This window comes from Eurosta solidaginis, chromosome 2, assembly GCF_040869045.1.
Source record: "Eurosta solidaginis isolate ZX-2024a chromosome 2, ASM4086904v1, whole genome shotgun sequence".
NCBI lineage: Eukaryota > Metazoa > Arthropoda > Insecta > Diptera > Tephritidae > Eurosta > Eurosta solidaginis.
This window is the reverse complement of record NC_090320.1, coordinates 209,098,611-209,122,016: the sequence shown is the minus strand read 5'-3', so window position 1 is coordinate 209,122,016 and position 23,406 is coordinate 209,098,611. Positions and strand designations below refer to the sequence as shown.

At 37.1% G+C, this 23,406-nt stretch overlaps 1 protein-coding gene across 1 annotated transcript in view; it reads right to left on the bottom strand.

Moving 5' to 3' along the window:
* LOC137241798 (uncharacterized) overlaps positions 1–23,406 on the bottom strand; it is a 128,538-nt gene that overhangs the window by 6,478 nt on the left and 98,654 nt on the right. Inside the window, exons 7-10 of the mRNA XM_067769198.1 lie at positions 22,356–22,491; positions 12,723–12,988; positions 6,246–6,381; positions 5,538–6,182 (exon numbers count right to left, since the gene is read on the bottom strand). Coding sequence (XP_067625299.1) covers positions 5,538–6,182; positions 6,246–6,381; positions 12,723–12,988; positions 22,356–22,491 — 1,183 coding nt within the window. The remainder of the gene's footprint in view (positions 1–5,537; positions 6,183–6,245; positions 6,382–12,722; positions 12,989–22,355; positions 22,492–23,406) is intronic.

The following is a 23,406-nucleotide window of genomic DNA, read 5'->3' as shown; positions in this document are numbered from 1 at the left end:
ATTTGTATCTGCGCCTATTCCTCAGGGGTTGAGCAGTTCAAACAAAATGTTACAAATGCCTGAATAGTAATAGTTTGCTCCGCAAATAAATATTCACCTATTATTGGCGCAGCGACGTTATGTTTCTGTGATGTTGCCTAAAAGTACTCGCCAGTTTTTTTTGGTTCGCATGTCAGAGTAGTATATTCAAAAGTGTATTTTTAAAACAGGAGAAGAAAACACGGCATGTACTGGAGAATCACATAGCGTATAGCGGGACGCAGATGCTGAGGTTTGCATCCCAGTAGTTAAAAAAAACATTAGTTATCAAGAAAATTTTCCTGGAAGCATGTCGGCGTATGTAGTCCTATAAAATTAATAACGACTCGAAATTTGTTGGAGTTATTTAAGGATCCGTAACGCAGTGATGTACATTTCGATGGGTGATCTGCCGATATGACTTCCCTCTCTTCTCAAACAAACCGTTCGTACGAATGCATATCCGGAAAAAGACAATGCAGCGCATATCTGTGTTAAATCTTCGATAAAACTTTTGTACCTACAACGACAACTGCAATTATTTATTTCATATCTAATTACACATGTTGCGATACCCTTATATTATAAAATTTTAGATATGACGGGTCTCTGTGAAGCTGGAACCTTGAAAACCGATTTTTAAATAACACATTTTTTGGCTAGTTTGTCCAAGGTAAGCCCAGGATATTGAAAAACCCTCGAAATCAAAAAAATGCAAAATTATTGGTTTCACATTGTGGTCCATTTGTCCAAGTTAGTCCTGGAGAGCACGCAATTTTTTTCATTAGCCCAATTTTAGAAAAAAAAATATACCTTAAAAAAATTTCAAGTTTAAAATTCCAGAAAAAAAAAAAAATTAATATTTTTTTCTCACTGTGCTTCGTATGCCCAAGGTTACTCCACAATAGTCCAACCTTATTTTCTCTAGCCCAATTTTGATAAAAACAAGTATTGTAAGAAAAATTTCAAAATGATTGTTTTCCTATTGTGATTCGTTTGTCCAAGGTAAACCAAAGATAGCCCGAACCATTTTTCCCCTATCCCATTTACAAAAAAAAAAATCTTAAAAAGCCTCCAAGTTGAAAACAAGCAAAAAAACAAAAAAATTCGCACTGTGATACGTTTTCCCAAAGTTAACCCAAGATAGCCCAACCTTGTTTTAGGTAACCCATTCATGGAAAAAAATCAAAAAAAAAGAAAATTATTGAATGAATTCCAAAGCCTTCCATTTGAAGTTAACTGATTAAACTGAAATATGTTGTTCCTTGGCTTATTTCATAAGACTCTTGCCCTTCAAGGTGCCAGCTTCACACCGCCAATGATGATATACCCAGCTTTGTGGCGTGCCATTTATCTCGTATCTAGCAGCAATACATTTCCTTTTGTCAGAAATAAAAAAAAAATGTGGAAGAGCCTTAAACTGTAACACGGACAAAATGTCAAGAGCTTTTAAATCTTACAAGAAAATATTTTGTGTGTTTGTAAAAAGTGGAAATACATACAACCCTAAAAATGCATTAACACCAATGGTAGTTTCAGAGAGAACATAAAAAATAAGTTTAGGAACATATCAGAAAAAAAATATAACTTATTGCTTTTCCTGCCAGGATATTTCCGAAAAAGCTTTTCTATTCTTGCTGGTAATAGCTGCATTCGGACAAATTTTAGCAAGCACTCAAATATTCACTCACATATTGATACTTACATACACATACGTTCACATAAACTATACACAGGCATGCATTTTATTTTGCTTTGATTTTAATCAATTTTAAATGAATATTTTTAAATTCAATGCATTTCTTCTAAGCTAAAATAATTCCTAGTAATAAGTTTTAAAATTGTTTGGTTTTTGATTTTTGTAAAGTTTTCTTCCTACTTTTTTTGTTCTCTACTTTCTTAGTTATTTTTAAAACAGCATACGCTTGTACAGGGTGGTTCACATAGTGAGTTCTTTGATATACCTCAACTTGAAAAACGATTGCTTGTGATAATTAAAATATTTTGACGGAAACTCAGTATCGATAATCCACAAAGCAAAGTTGCTTAATATCATGTGTTCATCATATATATTTATTTCTCTTGGAACTGCAATTCCGTTTAGATATATTGGCTCAGGAAAAAGGAAAATCGGCAATTGAACACTTGAGTTTTGAAAATGCTTAGGAATTTTTAGCTTTACATCTGCTTTCTCTATTTGCTTACACCGCCTAGTGAGTTTCCACAACTGCAAATTGTAGTAATTTACTGCTCGTTTTCTAAAAAGGGAGCAAGTAAAAATTAGCTAGTTCGATTTCAAAAAAAAAGAAAATCCATAATACTCTCTCTGTTTGCTTCTACGAAGCGCGGACCTTAGGTATAATTGTAGCTGCATGATTGCCAATATATAGATCCCGATCGAAGGTCACACACAACAGTTTTGGATGTAAGACAGTCGCGTAATGCCATCGACGTGGACGAAATTTGCTTTTTGTATATTGTAAATAAGGTCGCCGTGGTGTGATAGTAGCGTGCTTCGCCTACCACACCGAAGACCCTGGATCCACGCCCCGGGCAAAGCAACATCAAAATTTCAGAAACAAAATGTTTCAATTAGAAGAAAAATTTTCTAAGAGGGGTCGCCCCTCGGCAATGTTTGGCAAGCACTCCGGGTGTATTTCTGCCATGAAAAGCTCTCAGTGGAAACTAGTCTGCCTTGCAGATGCCGTTCGGAGTCGGCATAAAACAAGTAGGTCCCGTCCTGCCAATTTTGGGAAAAATTAAAAGGAGCATGACCCAATACCTTCGGAGGTTATTGTCCCTTTCATTTTTTTATTTTTTAAATAAGGTCGCAGAGGATTTGATCAATGACAATGCCTGATTTCGCGGGGTGCAAAATTGATAATAATAGGGAGATAGTCGTTGATTTAATAGCATTGGTCATCGATGGATGGGCCGGACGCTGTTGCCATTATCGTGCAGTCATTGACGTAGGACACAATGGTAACTGCTTCTGGTGGCGAAAGGAGCGTCGATTCGTTAAACCAAAATAAGGATAAACACCCCTTGTTCATTTCTTCTGATTTTTGATGTTACGTTCCTGAACTGCACCAATGCCTCTGACCACACACATAATTTGCAGTCCACTATCTGTACAAATTCTTGGCTCCCGAATAAACCCCGACATAACTCAGGCATAGTGCAAAAATGATCCAACTATAGCTCCGAAGTTATTTTGCATATATCCCGAAAACAGTATACCTTTCCAAAATTATTTCAATCGAATTCTGTATGAATCATGAACAAACTAAATAACTAATATGTATCATCTAGGCAATTGTTGTCTGTGTAGTGTTGCTTGTGGAATCTAGCTCTTTAAAAATGTAGTTCAACAATTAAAACGATCAGTCTCTAAATTTCAGATATACGATATGTAGAAATTGCTTTAGTTTCATTTCGTTGGTGTCCTTTTGACTATGAACTTCTATTTTATTTATTTAAACGTTTTGCATCAATAGAAAGAACAATGTAAGCACACAGGTAGATAACCTCATAAACACACCTACGAGAATAGCCCAAATGTGTTTTTAGTTGAGACAGAATATTTTTGAAACTAATTCTGATGCTCAAATTTATTTCGAAATTGAGTATTTTTGCACAAGTATCGATGTAAAGCATTTTTGAACTGGTAGACGCGATATATGATTTAATGTAGTTTCCATAGTAGTGATTGATCTAGCCATAGATTTCCCGCAGTGCAGTCGTTGTGATATCAACTGTAAGGGCCGTCGTCATAATGTCAGCTATCAGGGTGAAAAAATAAAATAAAAAATTCTGGACCACAGGCGGCTTCGGCTGCAGTCCTGTAGATTATTTGTTTCTCATGAAACGAAATACAAGTTGAGGCTATTGTTAAAATTAAAAAAAAAGATCAAGTTGAATTTCAAACACATTCGACTTTTGCATCGTTTTTGCGCTTACGTTGCTGAATAGCTGACTTTGAACACGCAAGTCTTCATTGGTATGTTCCAAATCCACAGGCAATGCAACGGCAGCGCCAAAGTGCGGCAAACGGAATTCAATTCAAAGGAAAAAGCCATTCAATCTATTTATATATATAAATGAAATACTGTGCGTAAGTCTCGCCAAAACTCAATAAGAATCTCACCGAATTTGATTAGATGGTTTGGATATATTTCTTTTTTAGAAAAGTAGGCAATGCCACACCCCCTTTTAGGAAAAATTTAAATACGCTATATCTCCGCAACTATTTGAAGAAGGTGTTCAAAATTTCTTTAAGAGATGCCATACATGAGTGGAGCGCAGTGGGAGTGAGAGTGAAACAGAGAGTTGGAGGTTGGTCCCACTGGGAGAGCGACTGGCAGTGAAAGTGGGTGTGGGAGTGGTAGTGGGATTAATAGCAGGGGTGGAAGTAAGAGTGAGAGTGTGAGTGAGATTTAGAGTAGGAGTGGGAGTGAGAGTGAGATTTGGAGTAGGAGGGAGAAAAATGGAATAAGTAGTGGTCAAGAAAAAGAAGAAAACTGGAGGATAAAATAGACAAGAATGGTATAGAGCCAGAAGGGTGCACTAGTTTAATTAAGTATATACGCACATATTCTGTTAAAAAATTGTTGGTTTTAATTTTTGATGATAACGAAAAACAAAAAAAAATTTTCTTTTTCTTTTCATTCATTGTCACAGGGAAACTTCCAACGTGCGTTATATTTCAAAGTGATGCCAGCGGGCCTTAAGGCCCAAACACATCCGACTTTTGTATTGTTTTGGCGCTGGCGTCTTTTTGAATGATTTTAATTGAAATGCAATCGATTTGAATAAATTTCGAAGACTGCAGAAAAATTAACTGACAACGCAAGCCAAATTTTTAAACTCTTTTTGAGTTAATTTGGTATTGTCGTTGCTTTGCCTGGGGATTGAGAATAAAGTCATGAAGATGTGTGTATTCATAGTCAGCCTTTGAAGCAACGCAAGCGTCAAAACGGCGACAAAGTCGCTTTTGTTTAGGCCTTCAGAACGAGATTATAATAGAATATTGCATGAAGCGGTAGAATCTGTTTGAAACTTTGTATTTATACAGCAGCTGTTTGGCTATTTCTATTGAACTACTTCGATGCTTAACTCAATGAAATGAATGGAATCGCTTTACATAAACAACGGGATTATGTATTATAGAACAAAATATTTTTTTGCGTTCAATTTTTCTGCTCAACACAAAATGAAACACTACGCGAACCACCTTTCAAAGATAAGCGATGGCTGGCCTTCACTTGTTCTATAAATTAAATTTAAGCTTTCTTTTGTTTTAATTGTTTCTTTTTTTTGTTGTTGCATTCTGTCAAACGGTTCGTTGCATGCCTCAATAGTGTTGCAGCAAATGAGCCGTATTGTTGTTATAGACCTCAGCCTTTCATAGTTTTACTTTCGTTCTGCACTACCATGGCCACCCACCACTTAGCGTAGTTACCTCACAACCAGCAAGTTTTTAATTGGCGAAGCCGTTACAACAGCTGCCATAACATCACCTTCATTCACAACAGCGTTACAGCAATAAAAGGCGTCGTCGTCGGCAACGGTGACAAATGTTGTTGCATATCTCGCTAAAGAGGATGCTGTCATTGCAGTTAACGCTGGCAACATATCCGTACATAAATTAACAAATTTCAATTCGTTCGCTTGTTTGCATTTCCGTTCGACACTCTCGTTGTTTTCATTAATATGCCAATGCTGTCGTCGTAAACAGATATGTCGTTGTTGTTGTTGTTGTTGATGATGATGATGATGGTGTGGGTTATGGTGGTGGTGCTGTTGTTGCTTTAATTGAATGAGGGGCATAACTGATTGATAACCGTAGTTTTCCACATCGTTTATTTCACTTGCAATACTAACAACAATCAGCCTTTCAAGCTGTCGTCGTATTAATTGTCTATCCGTCGTTTCATCCTGCTGCTGTTGCTGTTGTCGTTGTTGTTGCGTATTTTCGTCCTGTTGTTTCTGTTTTACAAATTCGTTATTACCATTTAGTTGCTTATCTTTCATGAAATTTGTATACAGCCAACGTTGCCACATATGCAATTGCTCCAAATAACCGCTGACAATCACCGCTGCCACTAACAGCAACAGCATTAAATTGGGCGCATGCGCCGCTTGTAGTGAATCCGTTTTGCTGGCTGCATTTGGTTGAATGAAAAACGATAAGATTTTTGTAACAAATATTTCCCGTAGTGACATACCTTGCACTGGATCGGCGCGTGAATTACTAGCGTAAACGGTTTCACGTGATTCTAAGACGGGCGCTTTTTGTGGGCGATCGCCCTCAACGGATTCTTCATTACTGCGCCAATATAAAGTGGATAATGAGGCAACACACTGAAATGGAAGAAAAATGTAAAAAGTAAAGAAGTTAAGCTTACTTATGTAAATACGAATGTAGCTTTATGCAAATATCGTGTTTGTATGTATGTATATATGTGGATGGGTATGAAAATGTAAAATTGCAAGCAATTTATGAAAGGAAACGGAAATGAAAAAAGTAAAATCGGACAACGGAAATCGGTACCAATTCCGATAAGTACCATAATTAACAATACCAGCGGAGAAAGATAATCGTTGAAAATCAATTTTTAATAGTAAATTTATTATTCAGTAATTTTTGTGTTAAGAATTATTCAAAGGAATAATTGGAAAAGGAAACATTTTTGCCGGTGAATTGATAAGGAGCCTTGGGGAAGCATAATGAATGTCATGTGTTCAACCGAGTTTTTTTCGTATAATATTTGAAATAGCTTAATATATTAGTTTACATAAAGATCAAGGCTGATAGATGTACACATAAAGTCTAATATATATGAACAACTGCTACACAACTTGCGTGGATACTGCACTGCATAGGGTGTCAGTGAACATAGAAAAATTCCTGGAATATAGGGAGTATGCCTTAGGAGCCTTCTGAGATTTTGCCGGAGCTTTTAACAATGTCTCTAAACGGGGGATCACGGATGATCTTGACCACATTGAAGTACATCTAGCCATCATCTGATGGATCGGCTGAATGTTATGTAGCAGGCAGATAACTTCACAAAGCGGATTATATGAGGCCAATAAATCGGAAGACAGGCGTACGCCACAGGGCGGGGTGTTATCACCTCTGCACCTGTGCTGTAAAATCTGGTCATCAATCAACTGCTCAGGCAGTTCGATGAGGGACCCGTCCAACTTACGGCTTACGCCTCAATTGCCACAAGCGCTTTCCAACAATTAGCTCTTTGATGGATCGGGCGCTTCGGGATATACATACCTGGGCATATCATGTCTGGTTGACAGCCTATGCAGAGAAAAGGGCTATGGTATTTTTTACTAAGAGGTACAAAGTCCCAAATTGTAACATATCTAAGCTAGGAGGGGTCATGTTGCAGGATAAACCTTGCACAAAATTTCTAGGAATCATTCTAGAAAGTGAGTTGTCGTGAAATCTCAACATTAGTAAAAAAATGAACTTGATAAAATCAAAAATCTGCCTATTTATTGCTTCTTAAATGGCCCAAAGTTCGCCGGGTCAGGAAGTTATCAAAATTGAGGCGAATATATTAGTAGTTTGGATATGTCACTGTGCCGCTAGTAATAAATGCTCGACAACAACAACAGCAAGGCTACCAGATGAAATAGAAAACAGCCACACACTCGTGTATACGGCAATAAAGAGCGCATATTACCCAGATATAAACACGTTTATACAAAGAAGGCAACAGTGAATATGAGATGCAGAGATGTACAGCGCATACCCTGCAAAAATCGTTGGATCATGTGGTCCACTGGAGTACTTACCATTGTACTCCACCGTAATGCAGCAATGGACCAACTCATATTTATACACGAACATATTGTAAGGCGATCATTGCTCGTTTTTAACGATTGTAATCACTACACGATGTTTATTGGACGGTGGGTGCTCCATGGATTACTCTGATGTAATGCGGAGTTGGAGAATATGGTCCAGTCCTACGACATCGCAATGTTAATTGGACCATATTTCTTGTATGAATTGTGGTTAAATTTGGAGCACTCGGTTGTTCCATAGCGAGTACTCCATACATGCATGCATGGTATCATTCAGCCGTATATGTACACACATATACATAGGAGGCAACGATGAATAAAAGCCGCGGCACAATGAAATTTTTCATATAAGTAGACGCGTTTTACACAGACTTATGCATTCCAGTAACATCGCCAAAATCAACCAAGATGTTGCCTTTATAAATATGGAGGAACTTGGCAATTGAAATTTACTTCGCCTCGCCCATTCACATACAAAATTTTGCGAATCACTTTTGTAAACATTCTCACAATACAAGAAATATATTTTCTAACATATTTTGTGTCCTATTCAGCTGTTAAACTGCAGTTATGAACTGCGAAAAATATTAGAAAGTTATCAACGAGTGGAAAAAACAATTTCACTTGCAAAGTGCGCCAGCACCCTTAGCCAAAGCAAATGTCAAATTCTTCTTCTTATGCTTTGCTTGTAAAAAAATTTGCAAGTTGGCTACTTTTTCATGTCAGATGGCGGAAGAGTAGCTCAATCTACCGTTCTCCATAAAAATACGTGCAATCTACTATAATGCATAATATTGAGTTAAACGCATCTATATGAAAAACTGCTTAAGAGACGGGGATTGAAGAGATGCAGAAATGTGCACAGCATTAAAAAGCGCATTTAGTCGAACATACACATGGAAGGACAGTCAATATGAGCTACATAAATGATAAATAAATAAGCAACTACTCGAGAAGGCTGTTCGCGAAAAGTTTTGTCCTTGAGAGAAGTAAGTGAACGAGGAAGCTGATAGTATTAAAGTAGCGCAAGCTAAGGAATAGTCAATCTCTTTGATTTTAAAACATTGTTAGTGAAATACACATGTAATTTAATTGAGAATTACCACTACCGTAGTAGTGTTGTAAGTAAGAGAAAGTTTTGCTATATATACTTAATATTTCAGTTCTTTATTCGACAATTCAGTGAGTCGAACAATAACAGAAATCGCTGAGTGATAAGGAATATCATAAGATCCGTTGCAATATGAAATAAGCAATTTTGAAGTAGGTACTAAATGGCTGAAAACAAATGCACTATTAATGAACAATGAATGAAAGGCATTTTTGGTTGAAGCGAAAGCATGAAACAAACGAACCACCAACTGTCTCCTTCAAAGAATCGAATTTCATTTAGTTTTATTTTTTGTTATTTTTATGTCTGTACGAGTTGCGAATACATCCATCAGTATATCAAATAGGACTCTGCAGTTATTTCATTCTTTCATTGCCTTGTGTTGCTTTACGTCAGATTCGAAATGTAACCTTCATTTTCGGTTATTTCATTCCTCTTTACTTTCAATTTCTTAATGCCACATTTAGGTTGTAACTTCCATTATCTGTTTGTATGCGAATATAGCCGGCATAAGAATACAAAGTGTAAGATATTTTTGTACTTTGAATATATAAATCAAGGAATTTTATAATTTACTAGCAGACCCGGCAAACGTTTTTCTGCCCTAAATTTGGCCTATCTGTATACATTTTAATAAGCTTTTTCCGTCTAACTCTGCCCTACCCCTCTACATTTTTTTCTAGTCTTTTTATTCACTCCTCCCTCCGTCTTTTTCGCTTCATCTCCATCTTCGTCTCATTCTATCTCTTTCTCAGTCTCTTTCCCTCTTTTCTCTTCTCTCAAGTTGTTCTCCTTCTTCTTCATTTCTTATTGCCAGTCCCAGAGGGTGGTATGTATTTTGTTCCAGTCCCATTACGAGTCTCAGTCCCAGTCCCACTCGGAGTCTCAGTCTGAGTCCCAGTCCTAGTCCTAATCCCAGTCCCAGTCCGTCTCTGGTATACTTCCCGGAAAGAAGCATCGTAAATACTAATATAGGCAAATTTATATACGAAATTTCAGGCAAATCGAATAGGACGTATGAAAATAGGTATGTGGGTATTATTAATTCTTGTCTTTATTTCGGCTTAGCATGCATATTTATCAGCTTTGCCAGGTTGATGCGACTAAATCGAATATCACAATGAACTTAAGAGCTCTCAGCAACAGCTTTCATTTAATATCCATAATACACGCACATTCTAGGGGTATCCGGGTCCATGTTTTGGCCTATATTTCGAGACCCCAGTCACTCAGCGGTGTAAAATTTACTATGTATTATAGCACACACCAACAGCTTCGATTTGATACCCATAATATAAAAACACATTCTAGATGTATCCGGGTTCTAGGGGTATCCGGGTCCATGTTTTGGCCTATATCTCGAGACCGTAGTCACTCAGCGGTGTAAAACTCACTCTGTATTATAGCACACATCAACAGCTTCAATTTGATACCCATAATGTAAAAACACATTCTAGGTGTATCCGGGTCCACGTTTTGGGCTATATCTCGAGACCCTAGCTTCCCAGTTGTATGAAAATTATCCTGTACTATAGCACCCATCAACAGCTTTCATTTGATATCCATATTGTATAAACCCATTCTAGGGGTACCCGGGTCCACGTTTTGGGCTATATCTCGAGACCCTAGCCTCCCAATTGTATGAAAATTATCCTGTACTATAGCACTCATCAATAGCTTTAATTTTATATCCGTATTGTATAAACACATTCTAGGGGTACCCGGGTCCACGTTTTGGGCTATATCTCGACACCCTAGCCTCCCAGTTGCATGAAAATTATCCTGTACTATAGCATTCATCAACAGTTTTCATTTGATATGCATATTGTATAAACACATTCTAGGGGTACCCGGGTCCCCGTTTTGGGCTATATCTCTAGACCCTAGCCACCCAGTTGTATGAAAATTTTCCTGTACTATAGCACACATTAACAGCTTTCATTTGATATACATATTGTATAAACACATTCTAGGAGTACACGGGTCCACGTTTTGGGCTATATATCGAGACCCTAGCCTTCCAGTTGTATGAAAATTATCCTGTACTATAGCACTCATCAACAGCTTTCATTTGATATCCATATCGTATAAACACATTCTAAGGGTGCCCGGGTCCACGTTTTGGGCTATATCCCGAGACCCTAGCCTCCCAGTTGTATGAAAATTATGCTGCACTATAACACTCATCAACAGCTTTCATTTGATATCCATATTGTACAAACACATTCCAGGGTACCCGGGTCCACGTTTTGGGCTATATCTCGAGACCCCAGCCTCTCAGTTGTATGAAAATTATCCTGCTCTATAGCACTCATCAACAGCTTTCATTTGTTATCCTCATTGTATAAACACATTCTAGGGGTACCCTGGTCCCCGTTTTGGGCTATATCTCGAGACCCTAACCTCCCAGTTGTATGAAAATTATCCTGTACTATAGCACTCATCAACAGATTTCATTTGATATCCATATCGTATAAAAACATTCTAGGAGTACCCGGGTCCACGTTTTGGGCTATATCCCGAGACCCTAGCCTCCCAGTTGTATGAAAATTATCCTGCACTATAGCACTCATCAACAGCTTTCTTTTGATATCCTTATTGTATAAACACATTCTATGGGTACCCGGGTCCACGTTTTGGGCTATATCTCAAAACCCTAGCCTCCCGGTTGTATGAAAATTATCCTGTACTATAACACTCATCAACAGCTTTCATTTGATATCCATATCGTATAAACACATTCTAGGGGTACCCGGGTCCACGTTTTGGGCTATATCCCGAGACCCTAGCCTCCCGGTTGTATGAAAATTATCCTGCACTATAGCACTCATCAACAGCTTTCATTTGATATCCTTATTGTATAAACACATTCTATGGGTACCCGGGTCCACGTTTTGGGCTATATCTCGAGACCCTAGCCTCCCAGTTCTATGACAATTATCCTGTACTATAACACTCATGAACAGCTTTCATTTGATATCCATATTGTATAAACACATTCTAGGGGTACCCCGGTCCACGTTTTGGGCTATATCTCGAGACCCCAGCTTCCCAGTTGTATGATAATTATCCTGTACTATAGCACTCATGAACAGCTTTCATTTGATATCCATATTGTATAAATACATTCTAGGGGTACCCGGGTCCACGTTTTGGCCTATATCTCGAGACCCTAGTCACCCAGGGGTATGAGAATTATCCTATACTATAGTACTCGTCAGCAGCTTTAATTTGATATCCATATTGTATAAACACATTCTAGGGGTACCCGGGTTCACGTTTTTATCTCACGACCCTAGGCACGTAGCGAAAAGAAGGTAGACGTTGACCGATTCTCAGACCTACCAAATATGCTCACAAAATTTCATGAGAATCGGTTCAGCCGTTTCGGAGGAGTTAAGCCTCTAAAACCGTGACAGAAGAATTTTATATATTAGATTTACAGTGAAACAAACGCTCAAGCAACTATACAAATTAATTAAAGAAGTTGTTCATTTCTTTGTGGAACCCAGCAAGAATTTTATCGTGTACCAAACAGTACACATTTCCTTCATGTTACTATAAAGAAACTGCTCATATACACCGTTATATTTGTAACGATATTGGAAACCTACAGAAATAATGGAAAATTTGCAAAAATAAACATATAAATATGTAACTAAAATAACCAAAATTACAAAATACACAAAATTACAAACAATAAATCTTAATCACTAAAATTTTTAATCATTACTTAACAGCTCTTGCTTAAAGTTACACTTACCTTTAATTTCATATCACCATTTCGAAAATGATGTTGTTCAACACGGAATTGTAAACCCAAAACAGATGTTTCCAAACCTTCACGCCCAGATATGATTGTGTCATATTTTCGTAAAAACCGCGGTTCTGCTGGATCTCCATTCACGAACCATGACAGTTGCACAGCAGGCTTTGAACGTCCAACCGTACAATTTATTCGCACCCAGTCGCCAATTTGATAGCGTGGACGGCCACCAGTTATTTTTGGAGGACCTTGATCAGGTAGAGCTGAAAATGAGTGAAATAAAAAGCAATGTAGCCATTATATTTTTAGGGGTAGTAAAATAAAAAAATATATATATGCAAGGCAGTCGAATATGCTTTACTGCCTAAACGCAACATGAAGCTGTGAAGATCATGCTAGCCTAAAAATTATATTAATTGCATAACTGACAACATTTAATAAATTGCTTCTAGGTAAAGCAAGAGTTCATTTCTCGTCATCATCAATAGGAAAACATTTGTTTTTTCGTGTTCCGTTCTTTAGCATGTGGTATCGTCCATCCTTTCGAAACTATATAAAGAGTGATCGTCACCCCATAAGCGCTTTCACGCAATTGTTTTTGTAAAACGCTCAGGCAAACGCACCACACATCCACTCACCGACATACGAATGTATCTGCTGTGCCCATTAGGAACTAAGCTGCTAAAATTTCGTGTAAAATGACTTTTGAAGTAATATTTTTGGGTATATTTTTGGTTCACCTGAACGAAAACAATGAAGCTTTGTTTGATTTATTTAATAATTAAATTTCAAATTAAATTATATTTTAATTGAACGCATATTGAAGTATTTTTAAACGCATTCAAGAAAACAATGCGATAGGTTAAGTTTGAAAGCTACCAAGTCCGACTGGGTTGGTGTACGTGCCAGCGCCATTTCTGGTCGCTGATTGGTTGTCGCTAATTTTTTTAGAAAACAAAATGAAGAATAGACATGCACTGACAAAAATTTATTTCGTCTCACTTGACTTAAAATTTGAATATGGAATATACATATTAGTGAAAAGTTTGAAGTAAGAAGATAAATTGAGATTATGACTCATTTATCTAATATAATAGAATGAATAATAGCCGTGTTTATACTCAGTTGAGCAGAGCTCACAGAGTATATTAAGTTTGATTGGATAACGGTTGGTTGTACATATATAAAGGAATCGAGATAGATATAGACTTCCATATATCAAAATAATCAGGATCGAAAAAAAATTTGATTGAGCCATGTCCGTCCGTCCGTCCGTCCGTTAACACGATAACTTGAGTAAATTTTGAGGTATCTTGATGAAATTTGGTATGTAGGTTCCTGAGCACTCATCTCAGATCGCTATTTAAAATGAACGATATCGGACTATAACCACGCCCACTTTTTCGATATCGAAAATTTCGAAAAACCGAAAAAGTGCGATAATTCATTACCAAAGACCGATAAAGCGACGAAACTTGGTAGATAAGTTGAACTTATGACGCAAAATAGAAAATTAGTAAAATTTTGGACAATGGGCGTGGCACCGCCCACTTTTAAAAGAAGGTAATTTAAAACTTATGCAAGCTGTAATTTGGCAGTCGTTGAAGATATCATGATGAAATTTGGCAGGAACGTTACTCTTATTACTATATGTACGCTTAATAAAAAAATTAAAAAAAAAATTTTTTAAAGTAAAATTTTAACAAAAAATTTAATATCTTTACAGTATATAAGTAAATTATGTCAAGATTCAACTCCAGTAATGATATGGTGCAACAAAATACAAAACTAAAAGAAAATTTAAAAATGGGCGTGGCTCCGCCCTTTTTCATTTAATTTGTCTAGGATACTTTTAACGCCATAAGTCGAACAAAAATTAACCAATCCTTTTGAAATTTGGAAGGGGCATAGATTTTATGGCGCTAACTGTTTTCTGTGAAAATGGGCGAAATCGGTTGATGTCACGCCCAGTTTTTATACACAGTCGTCCGTCTGTCCTTCCGCTTGGCCGTTAACACGATAACTTGAGCAAAAATCGATATATCTTTACTAAACTCAGTTCACGTACTTATCTGAACTCACTTTATCTTGGTATGAAAAATGAACGAAATCCGACTATGACCACGCCCACTTTTTCGATATCGAAAATTACGAAAAATGAAAAAAATGCCATAATTCTATACCAAATACGAAAAAAGGGATGAAATACGGTAAGGTAATTGGATTGTTTTATTGACACGAAATATAACTTTAGAAAAAACTTTATAAAATGGTTGTGACACCTACCATATTAAGTAGAAGAAAATGAAAAAGTTCTGCAGGGCGAAATAAAAAACCCTTAAAATCTTGGCAGGTATTACATATATAAATAAATTAGCGGTATCCAACAGATGATGTTCTGGGTCACCCTGGTCCACAAATTGGTCGATATCTGGAAAACGCCTTCACATATACAACTACCACCACTCCCTTTTAAAACCCTCATTAATACCTTTAATTTGATACCCATATCGTACAAACTCATTCTAGAGTCACCCCTGGTCCAACTTTATGGCGATATTTCGAAAAGGCGAACACCTATAGAACGAAGGCCCACTCCCTTTTAAAAATACTCATTAACACCTTTCATTTGATACCCATATCGTACAAACAAAGTCTAGAGTCACCCCTGGTCCAGAAAGGCCCGCTCCCTCTTAAAATACTCATTAATTCCTTTCGTTTGATACCCATATTGCACAAACGAATTCTAAAGTCACCCCTGGTCCACCTTTATGGCGATATCTCGAAAAGGGGTCCACCTATAGAACTAAGCCCCACGGCTTTTTAAAAAAATCATTAACACCTTTCATTTGATACCCATATCATACAAACAAATTCTAAAGTCACCCCTGGTCCACCTTTTTGGCGATATCTCGAAAAGGCGAACACCTATAAAACGAAGGCCCACTCCCTTTTAAAAATACTCATTAACACCTTTCATTTGATACCCATATCGTACAAACAAAGTCTAGAGTCACCACTGGTCCACTTTTATTGCGATACCTCGAAAATGCATCCACCTATAGAACTAAGGCCCACTCCCTCTTAAAATACTCATTAACTCCTTTCGTTTGATACCCATATTGCACAAACGAATTCTAGAGTCACCCCTGGCCCACCTTTATGGCGATATCTCGAAACGGCGTCCACCTATAGAACTAAGGCCCACTCCCTTTTAAAATACACATTAACACCTTTCGTTTGATGCCCATATTGTGCAAACAAATTCTAGGGTCACCCCTGGTCCACCTTTATGGCGATATCTCGAAACGGCGTCCACCTATGGAACTGAGGATTACTCCCTTTTAAAATGCTCATTAACACCTTTCATTTGATACCCATATCGTACAAACGCATTCTAGAGTCACCCCTGGTCCATCTTTACGGCGATATCTCGAAAAGGCGTCCATCTATAGAACTTAGGTCCACGCCCTTTTAAAATACTCATTAATACCTTTCATTTGATACCCATATCGTACAAACGCATTCTAGAGTCAACCCTGATCCACTTTTATGGCTATATCCCTAAATGGCGTCCACCTATAGAACTATGGCCCACTCCCTCATAAAATACTCTTTAATGCCTTTCATTTGATACACATGTCATACAAACACATTCCAGGGTTTCCCTCGGTTCATTTTCCTACATGGTTATTTTCCCTTATGTTGTCACCATAGCTCTCAACTGAGTATGTAATGTTCGGTTACACCCGAACTTAACCTTCCTTACTTGTTTTATACTCAGTTGAGCAGAGCTTACAGAGTATATTAAGTTTGATTGGATAACGGTTGGTTGTACATATATAAAGGAATCGAGATAGATATAGACTTCCATATATCAAAATAATCAGGATCGAAAAAAAATTTGATTGAGCCATGTCCGTCCGTCCGTCCTTCCGTACGTATGTCCGTCCGTCCGTCCGTTAACACGATAACTTGGGTAAATTTTGAGGTATCTTGATGAATGGTATGTAGGTTCCTGAGCACTCATCTCAGAACGCTATTTAAAATGAACGATATCGGACTATAACCACGCCTACTTTTTCGATATCGAAAATTTCGAAAAACTGAAAAAGTGCGATAATTCATTATAAAAGACAGATAAAGCGACGAAACTTGGTAGATGAGTTGAACTTATGACGCAGCATTGAAAATTGGTCAAATTTTGGACAATGGGCGTGGCACCGCCCACTTTTAAAAGAAAGTAATTTAAAATTTTGCAAGCTGTAATTTGGCAGTCGTTGAAGATATCATGATGAAATTTGGCAGGAACGTTACTCCTATTACTATATGTACGCTCAATAAAAATTAGCAAAATCGGAGAAGGACCACGCCTAATTTAAAAAAAAAAAATTTTTTAAAGTAAAATTTTAACAAAAAATTTAATATCTTTACAGTATATAAGTAAATTATGTCAACATTCAACTCCAGTAATTATGTGGTGCAACAAAATACAAAATAAAAGAAAATTTCAAAATGGGCGTGGCTCCGCCCTTTTTCATTTAATTTGTCTAGGATACTTTTAACGCCATAAGTCGAAAAAAAATCCACCAATCCTTTTGAAATTTGGTAGTGGCATAGATTTTATGACGCTAAATGTTTTCTGTGAAAATGGGCGGAATCGGTCGATGCCACGCCCAGTTTTTATACACAGTCGTCCGTCTGTCCTTCCGCATGGCCGTTAACACGATAACTTGAGCAAAAATCGACATATCTTTAATGAACTTAGTTCACGTGCTTACTTGAACTCACTTTATCTTGGTATGAAAAATGAACGAAATCCGACTATGACCACGCCCACTTTTTCGATATCGAAAATTACGAAAAATGAAAAAAATGCCATAATTCTATACCAAATACGAAAAAAGGGATGAAACATGGTAAGGTAATTGGATTGTTTTATTGAAGTGAAATATAACTTTAGAAAAAACTTTATAAAATGGTTGTGACATCTATCATATTATGTAGAAGAAAATGAAAAAGTTCTGCAGTGCGAAATAAAAAACCCTTCAAATCTTGGTAGGTATTAGATATATAAATAAATTAGCGGTATCCCACAGATAATGTTCTGGGTCACCCTGGTCCACATTTTGGTCGATATCTGGAAAACGCCTTCACATATACAACTACCACCACTCTCTTTTAAAACCTTCATTAATACCTTTAATTTGATACCCATATCGTACAAACACATTCTAGAGTCACCCCTGGTCCACCTTTGTGGCGATATTTCGAAACGGCGTCCACCTATAGAACTAAGGCCCACTCCCTTTTAAAATACACATTAACACTTTTCGTTTGATGCCCATATTGTACAAACAAATTCTATGGTCACCCCTGGTCCACCTTTATGGCGATATCTCGAAACGGCGTCCACCTATGGAACTAAGGATTACTCCCTTTTAAAATACTCATTAACACCTTTCTTTTGATACCCATATTGTACAAGCAAATTCTAGGGTCACCCCTGGTCCACCTTTATGGCGATATCTCGAAACGGCGTCCACCTATGGAACTAAGGATTACTCCCTTTTAAAATACTCATTAACGCCTTTCATTTGATACCCATATCGTACAAACAAATTCTAGAGTCACCCCTGGTCCACCTTTATGGCGATATCTCGAAAAGGCGACCACTTATACAACAACCACCACTCCCTTTTAAAACCATCATTAATACCTTTAATTTGATACCCATATCGAACAAACACATTTTAGAGTCACCCCTGGTCCACCTTTATGGCGATATCTCGAAACGGCGTCCACCTATGGAACTAAGGATTACTCCCTTTTAAAATACTCATTAACACCTTTCTTTTGATACCCATATTGTACAAACAAATTCTAGAGTCACCCCTGGTCCACCTTTATGGCGATATCTCGAAAAGGCGACCACTTATACAACAACCACCACTCCCTTTTAAAACCATCATTAATACCTTTAATTTGATACCCATATCGAACAAACACATTTTAGAGTCACCCCTGGTCCACTTTTATGACGATATTTCGAAACGGCATCCACCTATAGAACTAAGGCCCACTCCCTTTTAAAATACTCATTAACACTTTTCGTTTGATGCCCATATTGTACAAACAAATTCTAGGGTCACCCCTGGTCCACCTTTATGGCGATATCTCGAAACGGCGTCCACCTATGGAACTAAGGATTACTCCCTTTTAAAATACTCATTAACACCTTTCTTTTGATGCCCATATTGTACAAACAAATTCTAGGGTCACCCCTGGTCCACCTTTATGGCGATATCTCGAAACGGCGTCCACCTATGGAACTAAGGATTACTCCCTTTTAAAATACTCATTAACACCTTTCTTTTGATGCCCATATTGTACAAACAAATTCTAGGGTCACCCCTGGTCCACCTTTATGGCGATATTTCGAAACGGCGTCCACCTATGGAACTAAGGATTACTCCCTTTTAAAATACTCATTAACACCTTTATTTTGATACCTATATTGTACAAACAAATTCTAGGGTCACCCCTGGTCCACCTTTATGGCGATATCTCGAAACGGCGTCCACCTATGGAACTAAGGATTACTCCCTTTTAAAATACTCATTAACACCTTTCATTTGATACCCATATCGTACAAACGCATTCTAGAGTCAACCCTGATCCACCTTTATGGCTATATCCCTAAATGGCGTCCACCTATAGAACTATGGCCCACTCCCTCATAAAATACTCTTTAATGCCTTTCATTTGATACCCATGCCATACAAACACATTCCAGGGTTTCCCTCGGTTCATATTCCTACATGGTTATTTTCCCTTATGTTGTCACCATAGCTCTCAACTTAGTATGTAATGTTCGGTTACACCCGAACTTAACCTTCCTTACTTGTTTAAAATGGTTTTATTTAGCTTGACTCTGTGTAGCGAACAGAATTTTGTAATCGAAATTTAGGTAACTTCCCTATAAGGTACAAGCTTGAAACTTGGAATATAGTTCAGAACTCGATAAAAATGCAATAATAAGAAAGAACGCATGGATCGAAATATTTCAAAAAGTTGTATTTGTGGTCCGATTTGGCTCATATTAGGAATACGTTAGCATACATGAGTAAAGCGACCTGTGAAAAAAATCGGTGGCGCAAGAATCGAGATATTCAAAAAAGTTTTATTTTATGAATTTTCGAAGTTTTTACCGTGTACTTTTTACAAGCTCCCTCGCCATTTTTTTTTTTTTTTTTTTTTGGCTTTCAAAGTTTGTGTGGTCACGCTTCCATAAGCGTGGCGATCCCTGATATAAAGCTTATGTTTTCCGCAGCGCTCTATCAAAACTATTCTCACAAATTCGTAAATATCTGGTAAGGGCTTGGAAAGCTAATAAAGCACAATCACAGCACAAGTATTTATTTTTTTGTAAGAAGAGCCTTAACCCTCATTCCTGTCCGTACAAGGAGACTGAAACATAATATTTTTTTTAACTAAAAATCCAAATTAACCCCATCCTTGTATGTGACACACTTGTTAAATACTATGTGCCTTGGTCGAATAAACTTAGATACATTACGATTTCAACATTCAATAAAATAAAATACTTGCTGTCTTCCAAGAAAGAATCGGCGCATTCGTGCCTTGGCAGCCACTTCATTGTGGGTGGATATATATTTGACACTATAAAGGATCTCGTTTATGGGGGAACCAGCACTAACAGCAAAAACAATGTCAGCTTAGAAATCAAACCGAGAATAATTTTTGGCAACAAGTGCTACTTTGGAATGAACAGGCAATTGAAAAGTAATCGCTTGCTACACCTGTCCCAATGTATGGCTCGAAGTCGTGGACGTTGTCGGGAGAAGATAAGATGGCTCTTGGAGTGTTCGAAAGGAAAGTTCTCCGAAAGATTTACGTCCGTGATGCCAACGGCGAGTATCAAAGGATTTATAATGATGAGCTTTACACAAATATGACGATAGTTCAGCGATTCAGTATTTGTTGGCTAGGTCATGATATTCGAAGGAAGCAGAGAAAGGGGAAACTTTCGCTAATTTGGAAAAGGGAGTTGGAGGAAAATTGACCTCCCTTGGTGCTCCAAATTGTCAGTTATCCTGAAACAGGGATAGGTGGCGTGACTTGCAACAAAAGCAGAGAAAGAGTAAGATGCGCATACTGTGAGAAAGCGATGGGAAGGAGCGATGGAAAGTGCAAAGGGAAGAATGGAAAATAGGGAGATGGAGAGGGGAGGCATAAAAGATAAAATCTGTGAGAGCCCTGTACAAAAATCAGAGTTAAGGCAGAATGATTTCAGAATGTGGCTTATTGTATTTTCTTAAATCCGAATGAAAAGAGTTCTGAAAACTTCTTCTGCATACCGTTCTGCACATCCTACCTGGCGATTTTATGACCAAAAATATACCGCTAGCCGCTACAACAAGACTTGAAGCCTCGGTGTAGCCTTAAAAGGGTCGTCGATAAATAACATAAGCTATATCTTTGCAAAAAAGGGCTTTATATCAATTGTGTTTGTTTTTCCAAGTTGAATTATAATAGGGAAGAGGAAAATGTAAAATTTTAGAAAATGGACGTGGCACTGTCTCCTTTATTACTAAGCAATTTTCTATGTTTCGGGAGCCATAACTCGAAGAAAAATTAACGGATCGTGAAAAGATTGGGCACACATATTTTCCCTATAGCAGGAAATGTTTCAAGAAAAAATGGACGGGATCTGTAAAGAACCAGGCCCACTTCTATATAAAAGATGATTAAAAGGGTCGTAGACTAGAATCTTAAGCTATATCTTAGCGAAAAATAGTTTTGTATCAATGATATTTCAATTAACAAGTTTTATTCTAAGAAGAAATTGGGAGACAATTTTTTTTTGAATGGCCGGTGCCACGCCCCTACTTAAATCAAGCATTACACAAAATTTCTAGACCCACATGTTAGGCTTATAAAAAAAAAAATTATAAATAAATTCGATAACCTCCGAAGAGATTTTGGGCCGAGCTTCTCTTCCAATTTACGTCGTGCTCCTCTTGATTTTTCCTAAAAATTGGCGGGACGGGACCTACTTATCTTATGCCGAATCCGAACGTCATCTGCAAGGCAGATTTGTTTTCACTGAGAGCTTCATATGGCACAAATACACTCGGAGTGCTTGCCAAACATTGCCGAGGGGCGACCCCTCTTAGAAAAATTATCTGCTAATTGAAAAACTTGTTTCTAAAATTTCGATGTTGCTTCGCCCGGGGCGTGAACCCAGGATCGGAAAAGAGTTGGCGTATAAAATAATATAAGTTAAAAGCCACACACTCTTTTGATAATACTTTTAGTCAAAAATGTGCCTAAATAGGATTGAAAAAGTAGTGTATCTGAAATGAACTGTACAATCGCAACTCACGCTGAGTATATAATGTTAGGTTAAACCCGTACTTAGACACTTTTACTTGTTTGTTATTAATTTCTACACTGCCTACTGCTACCTACACTTCACTTATTTTTTATACAAAAAAAAAAAAAAAAAAATTATTAGTCGAGTTTCCTATAAAATACACAGTTATTCCATATTAATTTATGTAGGTAACTGTAACTAAAATAGTAAATATAAAAGCGTGTACTTACAGACCACAACCATATCGCCATGCTCGGTGACTGTCTGAAAAGATGGCGCTTCACCGGAAACCTCACAACGGAAACGACCCGCCGATTGTAGGTTGACATTGCGCAGTGTAACAATAGCATCACTGGAATTGTGGAGCTACAAAGAAAAGGAAAATATGTATGTATGAAATGAATAATAAATAATTTAAAGCAAATAACAGGACATGGCAGATTTTTTATAGAATCAGCAAAAAATATATGCATTATTTATTTAGTTATATAGCTACATACATAAATAACTTAACAGATGGTTTTGTGGGCTAGGGCGTATGAGTAACTTTATTTTGCATAACTTTGTGTGGAAAATTTAGTTGGTAATTGCCTGCATGTAATATTTATCTTTCTGACCAAACTTTCTCACTAAATTGACAGCAAAAATGCACTTCCTTTCTACGTCAACTAAGTGTGCTTGTTTATGTACATATATATATATATATATGTATGTATGTATGCATTTTGTTGGAATACTTTTCCTATCCAATGCTAAATAAGTGAATAAGTAGCTAGGAAAAATTGCATTGTGTTTACATAGCATTTTGTGTACTGATCTATTAGTGCAGGATTTAGTTATTTTGTAGTATACATACATATGTACATACAAAATTTTATAATTCTTTTTTATACATATTAAGTACTCGTACACCTCTAAGACTTCAATGTGCTTACTACTCACTCACTTTGTTTGTCTAACATGAATCGTTTGCTTTTAAGTACATGCACCGCAATCAGTGAATTTATTACTATTTTACTTCAAAGTGAAGTTGCTGGCTAACAAATTCCTCACATATTCACTGAACTTTAGACGCCAAAGTTGTTACAGTTATAAAAAAATGTATGTATGTTTGCGTAGGAAGGACTGCAATGAACATCTTGGTAGCAGGTATATGCTGGACGTTTATATAGGGTGCATCATAAGTGTGTAAAAGATCGGTTTAGTATTTCTTTAAACATTTAAATATGCTTTCTTTTAAAGATATATAGTTTATATAGAGATTCAGTCTACGAACTGGTT